At 41.6% G+C, this 15285-nt stretch overlaps 1 protein-coding gene across 3 annotated transcripts in view; it reads left to right on the top strand.

Moving 5' to 3' along the window:
- The first annotated feature begins 1124 nt into the window (after positions 1–1124).
- Positions 1125–15285, top strand: part of LOC124722973 (spindle assembly abnormal protein 6 homolog) — a 262501-nt gene continuing 248340 nt past the window's right edge. For 2 of the 3 annotated variants that reach the window (XM_047248141.1, XM_047248142.1), the window contains exon 1: positions 1125–1340. In XM_047248141.1, the coding sequence (XP_047104097.1) occupies positions 1155–1340 (186 nt within the window). In that variant the 5' untranslated portion in view covers positions 1125–1154. The remainder of the gene's footprint in view (positions 1341–15285) is intronic. The other variant, XM_047248143.1, reaches the window with a different exon arrangement.

The following is a 15285-nucleotide window of genomic DNA, read 5'->3' as shown; positions in this document are numbered from 1 at the left end:
ACTGTTGATGACTGGAAACATGTTGCCTGGTCGGACGAGTCTCGTTTCAAATTGTATCGATCGGATGGACGTGTACAGGTATGGACACAATGTCATGAATCCGTGGATCCTGCATGCCAGCGGGGGTCTGTTCAGGCTGGTGGAGGCTCTGTAATGGTGTGGGGCATGTGCAGTTGGAGTGATATGGGACCTCTGATACATCTAGATACGACTCTGACAGGTGACATATATGTAAGCATCCTCTCTGATCAGTTGCATCCACTCACTTCCATTGTGCATTCCGACGGACTTGGGGAATTCCAGCAGTACAATGTGACACCCCACACGTCCAGAATTGCTTCAGAGTGGCTTCAGGAAAACTCTTCTGAGTTTAAACATTTCCTCTGGCCACAAAACTCCCCAGACATGAACGTTATTGAGCATATCTGGGATGCCTTGCAACGTGTTGTTCAGAAGAGATCTCCACCCCCTCATACTCTTACGAATTTATGGCAGCACTGCAGGATTCATGGTGTCAGTTTCATCCAGCACTACTTCAGACATTGGTCGAGTCCTTGTCATGTCGTGTTGCGGCACTTCTGCATGCTTGCGGGGGCCCTACATGATATTAGGCAGGTGTATTAATTTCTTTGGCTCTTCAGTGTAGTTTGCTGATGGAGAGAAGCAGATCATATACATATGTTAAGAAAAATAACGGCCTATGTAAAGAAACCTGAGACACTCCATGTTATATTATGCCCCACTGAGAGGTCACCACACCTTGAGATATCTTTAACTGCAGGGTTTTATGACAGAACGAACCAATTACAACAGGTTGTACCGGTACCAACAACTTTTCGACAGCTCCGGAGTGTGCTAGTATTTTGAAGCAAGATATATTCGTAGGATATGAGTTATAACATAAAATCCACCAAATACGAGCTTCATCTAAAAACTGTAGAGCATTACCTCTCATAACATATATGTGAATAAGGACACTCCCATGCAGGTAAGATCTTCATCCTCAGTTCAGGATTACAATACCATGACAACAGAGACATCTGCCGGTGCTTTCGGGCGTCCATTTCTAGACGCCCTTTGACAGATCAGTTGGTGTATAAACTTTGGTAATGATTGAGTGACTGCGTGTGAAGCGGGTTTTGAAAAGGCGGGCCATGGAACCCGATCGAGTACCGAAACTGGGGGTGGACGGTGATATGTTTATGAACTCAGACCCGGGCTTTGAAACAGTTTTTAGCGAACAGCTAGCCGTATCAGTCGTAGAAGAGACAAGCGAATATAAAATTTACTGTAATCTCAAAGTTGAAGTAAATAAAAACCAACCGCCACCGAAGGAAAAGGTGAGTAATTTATATTAAAAAAAAAATGCTATTGTTTACTCATTTAGAGACTGTTTACATCCCTGGAGTGTTCCAACAAACCCGGAAGCAAAGGTCATTAACTTTTTAAATCTGGTGACGAACTATACGGAAAAAATGCGCCAACATGTTGTGTGTAAACGCATAAGCCTCCCAAAAATACAAAGAGTGGTCAGTTGTCAGTAGCATTTCTAATGATTGATGTAATTTATTTATTCATTCGTTCATGGATAATCGCACACTGATACAGAATTTGTCATCTTAATGCCATGAAAACAAACATCTCAGTACATACATACACATAGAATATGTTTTATGGGTATAGGACAGGTGGTCGGCTGCGGTCTTTCTAAAGGAATCAACACGGCATTTGCCTGAAATGATTAAGGGATACTTAAATCAGGATAGCCGGGGGCAGAGCAGACTTAATCTCGCCGAGCATGAGACCCGGCGTAGAATCAAGTACACTGATTACAGAGTAAAACACAAAGTATTGGATTGCTAGCCGGTTTTATTTATTTGCCTACAAGCACTTCCGTTCATTCAATCTCTTTTGAGGTGGAAGACTGCTATATAGTTGATTGGCAAGTCCGTGTACAAGATAGTACCTATACTCTGTTCACCTTTACAGTGTTTGTTGAGAGATAGAGATCAGACCGGAAAAAATGAACTAGGAATGTATTTGTGAACTATTTTACATGTACCTAATGTAAAAAAATGCAGTTCAGTAATTCATATTGTAGTATTCTGTTTTCCAGAAGGCAACGATATATGGTATTTTATTTAGTTTCTTCGTTCTTATCTGCAGAAAAAATTTTATTTTTGCCTTATTGTTTATTTTTGAGTTGCTTTATCGTTCACACTTGGTGATACATGGCATTTTTTAAATCAATTGTTGTATGCTGCTTGGAGATGAATTGAATTTATAGAAACACGTTTGAATGTTCTGGAAGGCTGGTTTCTGAATCCAGGAAAGTGTGGATTATGGAAGTAGAGGAATGGACATAGATTTCATGTACTTTTAATAGTTATAGCCATTGTAAGGCATATGAGCTATTCTGAATTTGCTTGTCTTTATTTTGCCTCCAGATCTTGAGAGAAAGGTTGAGTACTCAGTTTCAAGCTTTGAAGTTGTGGAATATGTAGTTAAATTCAGTTTTATTCTGTCACAAGACATACAGTAGAGTCAAATTCATGTTGGAAAATGCATTTTAACTCGTTGCCGAACGTGGTATTCCATGGAACTAGTACCCAGTGATAAGAGTAGGATAGAGGAGCTCCAAAGAAGAGCAGAACATTTTGTTACAAGTATGTGAAAGTGTCATGGAGATTTTTAGACAACTCAAGTGGCAGACGCTGCAAGAAGTGTCCTGCACCTTGGTGTGGTTTACTGATAAATTTCTGTGAGTGAATGTTCCTAGAGGCGTAACTACTAGTATAACTGTCTAAACTGTGTGTACTTAGTGATTTTGTACTGCATTCTGGTACTGGACTTCTGATCACTGCATAGTTATTGTGGCAGTGGTTCACATAAATTGCTTCATGTGTTTCTGCAATGCCCCAGTGACAAATAGAGATGAATGTAATGTAAAGATACTGTAACATTATTTTCGTACTAAGTGTTCAACAAATTTTCCTTTTCTATCAAAATCTCATGACATCTAGGTCCGTTTGCTTAAGCTGTACTTAAAAGATATTATTTTGGGGACAATATGCCAGTCTTCTTCAGATACTATTATGATGATGATGGCCAGATAGATGGGGGAAGAAAGACATTTATTTGCTCAGGGACCATCTGATAGTGATAAGAGATTTGTCGTCATAATACAAGAAAAATAAATAGACCTATACACACACATAAAATGTCTAAGGCCATTGTTTATTAGGGTAGTACAGGTGGTCAGCCATAGTTTTACTGACGAATGATCCTGGCATTTCTCTGAAATGACTTAGGCAAACCTGAATCAATATGACTTGACAGAGCAAATGCCATCCTCCTGAATGTGAGGTGAGTCTCTCACCAACTACTCAGGTCAAGAGTAGTTGATAAAACTTGTCAGCTATGACCAGGGACGTAATGTTAATGTCTGCCATCAAGTCACCTTTCGGTGCATTAATCACAGTTTTGTTGTTAGTTTGCGAAGCCAACAAATGTTAAAGCGAAACATTGCTCAGTAGCTTAACCCAAGGTATATAGTTTAGTTTGAAGGTAACAGTCTGGTTGTGAGTTCGTGAAGCCAATGAATGTAATACTAAACAAACTTGGTTGTAGTGGCAGACTGATATGTACCTCTTAGCCCATTCGAAAAGAATCAATAACATCGCATTATTGTCGCTATATTGTTTATGTCATTTGTCATGTTTCCTAAGTCACTGGACAAAGCCAACGACTCGTATCCAACATTCCCCTGAATTCCAACTCTTCTGCCTAATTTGATTGCTCCCTATTGCACAATATTCTTTGTTTATACACAGTTTCGTACTGTTCCTTCACATCTTTTTACACTGTCACTGCGCACCCTACAGGCACTGTCTGGTGACTCCAGAACCATCAACCTGCTGCTAAGTCCCTTGCACTCACTTCACTCTGTCTGAAAAACCAGACTTGATCATAAATATGCTACTTCGTCCTGTGCACATCTCGATGCCCTCCCTTCACTCTGTCTGGAAAACTGTGTCGGCATCACACATGATGACTGAGATGTTGAGTTCAGGTGAATAACACAATATTATGCACAGTAGATCGTGCGCACATTGTATTCTTGTAAAAAGCATTGCACTGTGATCATGTAGTGTAACATGGTGTTGTAGTTATTTCCTTTCATTGTTAATTACCACTCTTCCCTTTCATTATTAATTATCACTCTAAGTACTTTATAATTGTGTAGTATGCATTACTTATGAAGTATATTTTAGCTTCCCATTTACATTGATCTCTTTGGACACTTATTATGCAACGTTGCTCCCTGCTAGAAAAAGTTAAGCATTTTTTGTTTGTTTTTCCGTGGTAAATGTAAATACAGACTGCCCTTTTTCCACGATTATGTGTGGAACTATTAGTGAAATACAAAGTAATTGTTTCCCTGGTATGCAGTACAGATAGGTAGATGAACTCACTTGATGCAATAAGGGTACCCAAATTTTTAAGTACAATGAACTCAGCTGTTTGTTATTCTTATTCCGGAACACCACATTATTGCAGTTATTCCAGCTCCATCAGTAAATTCGTCTGGCGCGCAATACACCATTCCTCTTGATCATTCATCAGAAAATTAATGTAGCATATCAAAAATTGAAACAGGTTAGAGGAAACAATCTAAGGAACCCAAGAGTGCCTTCTAATTTTACACAGGGCACTTAAATAATTTTACTATCAGGCTTGGGAACCTGTGTAAAGAAAGCCTTATCAGGGTTGGGATCCTGTGGTAAAGAAACCCAACCATGGCTGTTGTTGCTAAGCTATCGGGTGTGGCCCCTATGGCAATGGGAATGCTGTTTTTCTCAGGTGAAATGAAACTAGCAGTGGCTAAGCCACGATGGACCATAGCAACTCATTTATACACTTCTTTTCCATCAGTAAGCTGGTGTTGTTCATTAAACAGGCAACTAATAATTAGACGATTATGCAAATAACATTGTTTCTATTTTTATTCTTTTGCTATTCGGACTTAAGCTAGGTCCTATTCATCAGGACTTCTTATTTCACTTAACCCAGACATTAATAAACATGTATAAGGCAAAATAAAAGATTTCAGGTATAATTTGAGTGCCAGAAAAATGTGTTCAAACTTCCAGTGTGCCTCTTTGATGATGCTGCTTTTTAGGGCCTTATATGCTTGCATTGCAAAACCAAATCCACTTTTCTAGATGGGTTAGAATATGCTCTTTCTAATGACCATAGTTTAGAAGAGTTTGGAGAAAACACTTTTTTGAAAAATTTGACTAAAAATACCCATTTTTAGCACTTTTTGAAAAATCGACAACTTCACCCTAGATTTGTGAAATAGTGGAAAGCAATAGGAGAATGAAATTTTATATTCTAAGACCTTGTGTTGGTGAGTTATGGTGTGCATAGTTTCATGTACATCCCACAATTACTTTTGGAGATATAAAAAACTAAATTTCGCAATTTTTTTAAACAGCTATTTTTTTCGCCCAACTTTGCTTCAAATTATCTATATGAAAATTGCTCAGAAATCCTTTTCTTAATATTTTACTTTAAAGAGCTCTAAAAGTTGTATAAGATGGCCAAGTTTTGTTTCTTTCATGCAAATACTTACAGAGATATCTCATCTCAAAGTTGCTGAAAATTCAAGGATGCACTATTGGAAGCTGTGCTATGGTTTCAAACAAGTGACTATATCTCTGCAAGTATTGAATTACTGAAACTGAAGCTTTACCAGTGTTCGTTGAGAACATGTATGAATGTTCATACAAAATGTCATCAAAATCCATGATGGTCATGTGGGAACATTTCTCGATATTAGACCACTTGGCATGGAATAGCCCTTATCTTCAAAAATAGATTAAGGAAAGACAAACCTACATTTCTAGCGTTTGTAGACTTATAGAAAGCTTTTGACAATGTTGACTGGAATACTCTCTTTCAAATTCTGAGGGTGGCAGGGGTAAAATACAGGGTGCGAAAGGCTATTTACAATTTGTACAGAAACCAGATGGCAGTTATAAGAGTCAAGGGGCATGAAAGGGAAGGGAGTGAGACAGGGTTGTAGCCTATCCCCGATGTTATTCAATCTGTATATTGAGCAAGCAGTAAAGGAAACAAAAGAAGAGTTCGGAGTAGGAATTAAAATCCATGGAGAAGAAATAAAAACTTTGAGGTTCACCGATGACATTTTAATTCTGTCACAGACAGCAAAGGACCTGGAAGAGCAGTTGAACGGAATGGACAGTGTCTTGAAAGGAGGATAAGAGATGAACATCAACAAAAGCAAAATGAGGATAATGGAATGTAGTCGAATTAAATCGGCTGATGCTGTCGGAATTAGATTAGGAAATGAGACACTTAAAGTAGTAAAGGAGTTTTGCTACTTGGGGAGCAAAATAACTGATGATGGTCGAAATAGAGAGGATACAGGGAAAGTGTTTCTGAAGAAGAAAAATCTGTTAACATCGAGTGTAGGTTTAAGTGTCAGGAAGTCGTTTCTGAAAGTATTTGTAAGGAGGGTAGCCATGTATGGAAGTGAAATGTGGACGATAAATAGTTTGGACAAGAAGAAAATAGAAGATTTCGAAATGTGGTGCTACCAAAGAATGCTGAAGATTAGATGGGTAGATCACATAACTAATGAGGAGGTATTGAATAGAATTGGAGAGAAAAGAAATTTGTTGCACAACTTGTCTAGAAGAAGGGATCGGCTGGTAGGGCATATTCTGAGACATCAAGGGATCACCAATTTAGTATTGGAGGGCAGCGTGGAGGTAAAAATCGTAGAGGGAGACCAAGAGATGAATACACTAAACATATTCAGAAGGATGTAGGTTGAAGTAGGTACTGGGAGATGAAGCAGCTTGCACAGGATAGAGTAGCATGGAGAGCTGCATCAAACCAGTCTCTGGATTGAAGACCACAACAACAACAGTAAAGATAAGATTTTGGACAGTGTTTTGATGTCAGCCATAGGATATGGTTGTACAGTTAGTGGCCACAAGGCCCTTGAGGTGAAATGTTGTTGTGGTGGTGTAATGCCAGGGTGGTGAGGCCGCTGAACGGATTGATGGACGAAAAGTGCCAGAAATGACAGTGCAGGGGCTGCGGAGAGGTGGTGGCCAGTGGCCAGCTCTCATGTGCTATGAGAGACAGTGCTGCAACACTCCATCGAGGTGGCACATCAGTTGGTGTCCGGGGCAGCAGAATCCTTTAAAGGGAGGAATGATAATGATTAGGTCACATACTCCGAGGAGTGTAGGGGACGATGCAGGAGACCCGCACCGTCATACTAGGCAAGGTCCTAGCGGAGGTGGTTGGCCATTATTAGAGGGAGGAAGGGTTATTTTTAAAAAAGGTACATGAATCCTTAGTAAAATAGATTTGCCTTACATCTAACAAATGGTCCCTGTACAGGAAGTCATAAGACTTAACAAATTCAATAAGACATTGAGTTTGAAGTGTAAATAAAACTGCTTCTAGCCTTTGTGACTGGCTTATGAACTATTGAAAAGGTAAACTAATTGACTGCCCCTCTAGGCAGTTCTAGCTGTGTCGTTATCCCATCTACAGATTACATGACCCTCTGGTGTGTTTTCATTTGAACATCAAGTACTAATGATCGTATTATACATTGAAGCACAACAGAAAATGGTATAGGCTTGCACATTCAAACAGAGAGGTATGTAAACTGGCAGAATATGACGTTGCGGTCAGCAGCGCCTATATGAAGCAACAAGTGTCTGGTGTAGTTGTTAGGTTGGTTACTGCTGGTACAATGGCGGGTTATCAAGATTTAAGTGAGTTTGAGCATGGTGTTATAGTCGACGCAATACCGATGGGACACATCTCCAAGGTAGGGATGAAGTGGGGACTTTCCCGTATGACCATTTTATGAGTGTACCATGAATATCAGAAATCCGGTAAAACATCAAATCTCTGACATAGCTGTGTCCAGAAAAATATCCTGCAAGAATGGGACCAATGACGACTAAAGCGAACCATTCAACATGACAGATGTGCAACCCTTCTGCAAATGGCTGCAGATTTCAATGGTGGGCCATCAACAAGTGTCAGCTTGCGAACCATTCAACGAGACATCATTGCTGTGGGCTTTTGGAATGGAAGGCCCACTCATGTACCTTTGACGACTGCACGACACAAAGCTTTACACCTCGCTTGGGCCCATCAGCGCCGACATAGGACTATTGATGACTAGAATCATGTTGCTTGGTCGGACAAGTCTCGTTTCAAATTGTATCGATCAGATGGACGTGTACGGGTATGGAGACAACCTCATGAATCTGTGGATCCTGCATGTCAGCAGGGGCAGTTCAAGCTGGTGTAGGCTCTGTAATGGTGTTGAGTGTGTGCAGTTGGAGTGGTATGGGATCCTTGATACGTTTAGGTATGACTCTGACAGGTGACATGTATATAGCTTCTTGTCAATCACTTGCAGCCTTTCATGTCCATTGTGCATTCCGAGGGACTTGGGGAATTCCAGCAGAACAATGCAATATCCCGCACATCCAGAATTGCTACAGAGTGGCTTCAGGAACGCTCTTCTGAGTTGAAACACGTCTGCTGACCATCAAACTCCCCAGACGTGAAGATTATTGAGCTTATCTGGGATGCCTTGCAACATGCTGTTCATAAGAGATCTCCACCCCCTCATACTCTTACGGATTTATGGATAGCCCTGCAGGATTCATAGTGTCAGTTTCTTCCATCACTGCTTCAGACATTAGTAGAATCCATGCCACATCGAGTTGTGGCATTTCTGCATGCTTGCAGGGGCCCTACATGATATTAGGCAGGTATACCATTTTCTTTGGCTCTTCAGTGTAGCATTGACTGATACTATATAGCTTTAAGGGAGAGCCACCAGACTCAATGTTCAAACTATCCCTTTAAACCATAATACACTACTTGCATTCAAATTACAGTTCACTCTTCCATGTTGTTGTCATGAGGAGGGGGGGGGGGGGAGGGAGGGAATTACACTACTGTTGCAGTATCGAAACACTCAATGAAAGAAAAACTTGTCTGTCACTACCATAATCCTAAGGACTGGAATTAGTGTAGGGCCATGCCTTTACAATAAAACTTTCTTCATTTCCGTATTATGTGCTCGAGTGTGATAGTCACCTGATGATTGCTGTTTGGAGACAACAGGATTTGGTGATTGTAATCATTTACAATATACCTTTTTTATATAAGATCCAGGCATTCAGTACTAGGATGGCCAGAGTTAGAGGAACAGATTAATATTTGGTTTGATCACATTATATTATCTCGTGTGCCAATTGTAAATGTGCATAGCCAACAGTAATTTGTCCTTGCTCATGGGCTGCAAGTCTATTGATCACTGTAGGAGATGGATATCTCCAATGGTTAGGCAGCACAGGCTGTCTGTCTGGTTGTGCCAGTACAAGAGATAACTCTGGCAGAAAAGATTTTTACACTTGTATTGTGTGTATATGTTTAAGTGAGCTGATAGTCTAACAGAAGATACAATCAAATCACAATGGGAAGTGTTAAATGACAGTCCACTGCCATTTAAAGTAACCTGGTAGTTTTAAGACGTAAAGCCATGATCATAACAGCGGAGCACAACAGTTGGACCTGGCACAGTGTACAGAAGACTATTACCAACCGACGCAAGCAGTTGATCATGCACTGCTACAACCATGCCAGAGCAGAGGAACAGGGATGTGTCTTGATTTCTGTAAGGAAAAGGGTGGTTTTACATTCAGAGACATGAATGTGTAATGACAAAGGAGAACACACTCGATAATTGACATTTAAGCTGTGCTAGAGTTCAGTGAGTGGCGTAACAGGGTGAGTTTGGCTATTCGTACTAATAATCAAGATTTCACTTTTCAGGCAGATGATATGTTTCCTTGCAGCTGTCCGTGCTACAGGAAAAGTATGGTGGTGATAACACTCTAATTACAACTAGCTCAGTGACAGGTAAAAAGATCTGTGTATTCAAGGTATCAGAGTGTAGAGACAAGTGTAATCTAGCAGCAGTATAGTAGTGAGATAAAATTGATTCCTGAATGTGGTAGATAGTTTGTGCGTAGGTGCTACCAAGTAGATTGAAAAATTAGTTATGATACACGGAAAGGATTTGGCAGATAGTGGGTTAGGACTGAGTCTTTGTTGCATTCCAAGCTGGATAATGGTTAATTGGATGCTAATATGTAACTAAATAGCATTGGTGTTATTCAACAGATGGTGCAGTGTTTTTGTCACTGCCAAGGCAGCTGTTAAGTTTAGCTCCTCGTGAATGGTTGCTAAATTATGCTGAATAAAATTTCTAACCTGTTCATATTGCTGTTCTAACTCAGTAGCTACACTGCAGATCTGCCTAGTGGTAGCTAAAAGATCATCTTCAATGTGAGTCAGCTGTACATGTTGGCCTGCATAGTTTTGAAGAGCAAAGGACATAGCACAATGGATGGCCTTATTCCAGCTATCAGCATCAGACTGATCTAGACTATCAAATATTGCTTTTCTTACTACTACAGTGGCATTGAACCCTGACTCGTTTAACATGATGGGTCTGTACAGCATCAGGACTGCTTCATAACTGCTCTTTCACATTAGTGATTACTTGTGTTAAATCCCATTGTGTATGAAAGGTTCCTCATTGTCCAGATTGTATTTATCTTAAATCCCATACTGTATGAAAGATTCCTCTTTGTCCATACTGTATCAGCCAAGTTAAAAAGCTAACAGGCATTCTGTAACTTGAAAAGAAGCCAGTTGGCATAAAAGAGAGGAGCTGGAGGGAGCTATTGTCATAATGAACATGGCTATAACTCTCTAATGGTCAGCACTAGCTGATTAGCAATTGTAACAGGATACGTTGGGTCTGATTGGTTCTTGGGCCCAAATGGCAGATAATTAGAATTTCTGCTATATCAGGAGTATGTAGAGCTTCCACACTTAAGCGAGACATCTGCACAGGTTCACAGAACACGTATTCAACGAGTGCTCATGGAGTTTTCAAGGAGTATGGGAGGATGGGATCATTCACTGTGGAATGAGAACACTGGGGTTTTACAGGGGAAGCAGCTGTGACCAGCTGCCCAAGCTGGCAACATCCATGGCAATCTGGCGTGTTGTGCAACATGTCACATGTCTTGGTCTGCAATAAACTGGAAACAGATCTTCACAATAGAGGGGTGAGGTATAGGATTAGGGAAGTAAACAAGTCTCTGTACAGTTTGAAAAAGTATTTGGTCTTACTAGATAGTGCAGATAACAAGAGATCAAGGTGGGGAAATGTGCTGGATAGATAACAGAGAAGCATAAAAATAGAGAGGATGGAAACTTGTACTGAAATTGATGAGTGTAAGTTTTTAAGGTGAAGGTGAAACATGAACCTTCATGAATCAGTGAACTTGAGTTAATTACATGGGGTCACTTGCTTAAGTAATTTAGTCCATGAAAGTACAATCTATTGCAAGCATCTTTCAACCACAAGGTACTATGAAAGAAAGTCATATAAACCTGATCCAATATATTCATTGTAAATGTGGCTGGAGCAGCAGCTCAAGAAATGGCTAATCATCTGAGATTGGTGAGTGTTGTGGTGTATAATTGGAGCCACCCTGCAGGGGTCTCATCTCTTTTGTGCATAAATGCTTGGCCACCACAGGCCCCTAGTCCTTTCATCACTACTCTTTTCGTGCTGCAAGTCTGTCCTTACACTTTCCTTTCTTCCCCTCTGCCTTTTCATTGGATGGTCTTCTTGGTGCCGATTGTGCTTGGATTTAGTTTGTGATTTTGGACACTCATTTTCTTCCCTTCTGGCATTCTACAGCTTCTTAACTATGTGGCCTCCATGGTTGGGTTTGACCTGCTATTTCTTTTCCAAATTATACAGAAGTGCAGACTGTGCCAGGGAGGTCACCCAATGTACCATATATTCCACCTTTTGTGCCCTTTTTTTTTTTCAAAAGCTACTACACCCAGAATCCATCACCATAGCCAGCCATTCCATTGGGGAGAGGGGGTGTGGTGGTGGTGGTGGTGGTGGTGGTGGTGGTGGTGGTGGTGGTGGTGGTAGGGTGGTAGGGTGGGGGGGGGGGAGTTGGAATGGGGAATACCCCCCACATGCCAAGGAGTGTGTGCCTGTTGTGGCTGGGGCATTGGAACTCAGGGCAACAGTTTGCTGGCCACATAATCATGCCTGGGTGGTGCCTGTGGGGAGAGCCCTTGGTCTTCTTCTGCTGGTGGTTGCATAGTCCCAGCAGTCTCTTCTGAAGGTAAGACTTACTGCAACATGGAGAGATATAAATCCAAAATGTTTCCTTCCCTAACTACACGCCGGCCGAAGTGGCCGTGCGGTTAAAGGCGCTGCAGTCTGGAACCGCAAGACCGCTACGGTCGCAGGTTCGAATCCTGCCTCGGGCATGGATGTTTGTGATGTCCTTAGGTTAGTTTAGGTTTAACTAGTTCTAAGTTCTAGGGGACTAATGACCTCAGCAGTTGAGTCCCATAGTGCTCAGAGCCATTTGAACCTAACTACACCATGGGGGAAATGTAGAGGTTAGCGACTAGGGGAGAAATAGTACCTCTAATCTGAAGTTTGTTGTATAACTGATTGGGCTTTCTTTTTGACTGTGAAATCACTGTTCTTCTTTGAATACCTCTAGGACAGGTTTGAGGCAGTGGCAACGATTAGAAAAATTAAAAGTGGCTCCGTTCTGAGTAAAACAGTCTACCATGCTCAGTTACAGGCACTGCTCGCTTGTGACAAACTGAGTGACATTCCTGTAACCCTTACTCCCGATAACAGCCTCCTTATGGTACAGGGTATCATCTCCCACTGCAGTCTTCTTTAACAGACAAATCATGAGTTGCATGACAGGCGGTGCATTTTGTCTGTTGTGTCCAGTGGGGACCAAAGGATAACACGGTTCATACTGGAGCCTTCATCTTGGCCTTTGAAGGTGACTCGTAATGCGAAAAGGTCAGGATAATGGTGTATTGATGTGATGTGAAGCTGTATGTTCCCCGTCCCTTGCGGGGCTGCAAGTGCACAAGATTTTGGCACGTCCTCGCATTGTAATGCGAGGGATTGTGGGTGTCTGTTGCACACAAATGCTCCTTGTGCCCCTCCCCATTTGTATCAGCTGTGGGGTGTACCATTTTCCCTGCTCTCTGGACTGCTCCGTCTTCCATAGGTAAAAGAAAATCCAAGAATACAAGACTCTTGACATACTCATAAACAAGAGGACAAGAAGAAGAGCGGTAGCGTTCTCGCTTCCCACGCCCGGGTTCCCGGGTTCGATTCCCGGCGGGTTCAGGGATTTTCTCTGCCTCGTGACGACTGGGTGTTGTGTGCTGTCCTTAGGTTAGTTAGGTTTAAGTAGTTCTAAGTTCTAGGGGACTGATGATCATAGATGTTAAGTCCCATAGTGCTCAGAGCCATTTGAACTCTTTTTGACAAGAAGAAGAAATATGATTGTCTATGCCCTACGTGTAAGATGATGATGTATGCTACAGTTATGACGACTTCATCCTCTCTAGTGACTGTACCATCACCCTCCATGTCTTCTACGTGAGCCCTCAGAGCTGCTCGACTATACCTACTCCCTTGATGGTTGGGGGCTCCTCCAAACTTTTTCAACTACACCCCTTCTAAGGGCATTGATTCCCCGCTTGCCAGGGACATCAGCCCCAGCCCCCAGCTGGAGAAGCAACTCCCTCCTCTGGTATTTCTTCCCAGGAAGGAGTCCCTTGGGATGCTCTGTTCAGTGGAATCTGGAGGACAAGTAGTAGTCCTCCAAGGAGAAGGAGCTACTGGTGGCCACTGGGCTCTGCACATTCCACCTTTGTCTCCAACGAGGTGGCGACCCTGGTGGCCCCTGTACCCCTGGATGCACCCCCCCCCCCTCTCCCCAATGGTTGAGAATCAATGTGTACTGATGCTGTATGCTGTAGCCTTCCAACCAGTAGCAGTGGGTGGCTGTGAGGCATGACCTGCCTCCTTCGTCCCTTCTTGCACCTACAGGGTACTGGTAGCATAAGCCTTCAGTGGAACTGCGATGAGTTTTTCCTCCACCTGCCTGAGCTGCGATTTTTTTCTATGCATTCCCACTGCCTTTGCCCTCCAAGAAACTTGGTCTGGGGATCCCTACACTTGGGCGCTATTGGAGCTATTTTAAGAATCGTGCTAACAATGAGTGTGTCACATGGTGTCTGCATGTCCACTGTCAAGTCACATTAATGTGACCACATGTCAAAATCATGAATAACCAGTGTGGACCTCTGTGAGACATGCAAGAAGAGAGTTAATGAGGTTTTGGAAGATGCTGACATGGATGTGGACCCATGCTGACTCCAGAGTTGTGGCCAGCTGTGCTAGGTTTTTTGGTTGAAGGTTCATGACATGACCATCCTGATCGAGGTGGTCCCTAAGATTCTTGATTGGGTTTAATCTGGGGAGTTTGGTGGCCAGGAGAGAACGGTAAACTCATCCTGATGCCCTTCGAAACATGCGCATACACTGCAAGCTGTGTGACATCAGGCATTCTCGTGCTGGTAGATGCCATCATGTCAAGAAAAAACAAACTGCATGTAGGGGCAGACATAGTCCCCAAGCATAGATGCATACTTGCGTTGATCCATAATGCTTCCAGAATAATGAGTTCACACAGGGAATTCTATGAAAACATTCCTCAGACCATAAAGTTCCCTCCTCTGGCCCAGACTATTCCAGTGATACTGGCAGGATGTTTGCATTCACTCCAGTGGTTCATAAAATGTGATTCATCTGTAAAGAGTATATAGAGGGGTAACTCTTAGCGATCATTATTTGGTAAATTCCAAATTTTTATTCCCCTTCAGAGGAAAAAGCACTGAAGAAAATCGAAATTGTCCTATAGAAAATATACAAACAGAAATCAAAATTCCTAAATATAATTTGAATAGTTTTGAGAATGAAAGCACATTATTTTTATATCAAAAGAGATTAGATGAAAAACTGGTAGAAACAGAGTTTGATAATACAGAAGATCAATATCATTATATTGTAAATAAACTACATGAAGCCGCCAAGGAAGCTTTAGGAGAAACAGAAGAAACACGTACAAACCATCCATTATACTACTGGAATGAAGAAATTAAAAAGGAAGTGAATTAAAGAAAGAAAAATATTTAAAATGGTTAAATACCAGAAATCTTCAAGATAAAATAGAGCTTAATGCACAACAAGCGAAAATCCGGAAAAAGGTTGCAGAA

The sequence above is a fragment of the Schistocerca piceifrons genome, chromosome X (genome assembly GCF_021461385.2).
Source record: "Schistocerca piceifrons isolate TAMUIC-IGC-003096 chromosome X, iqSchPice1.1, whole genome shotgun sequence".
Lineage (NCBI taxonomy): Eukaryota > Metazoa > Arthropoda > Insecta > Orthoptera > Acrididae > Schistocerca > Schistocerca piceifrons.
Note: the sequence above shows the minus strand (reverse complement) of the source record. Positions and strands in the feature narration are given on the sequence as shown.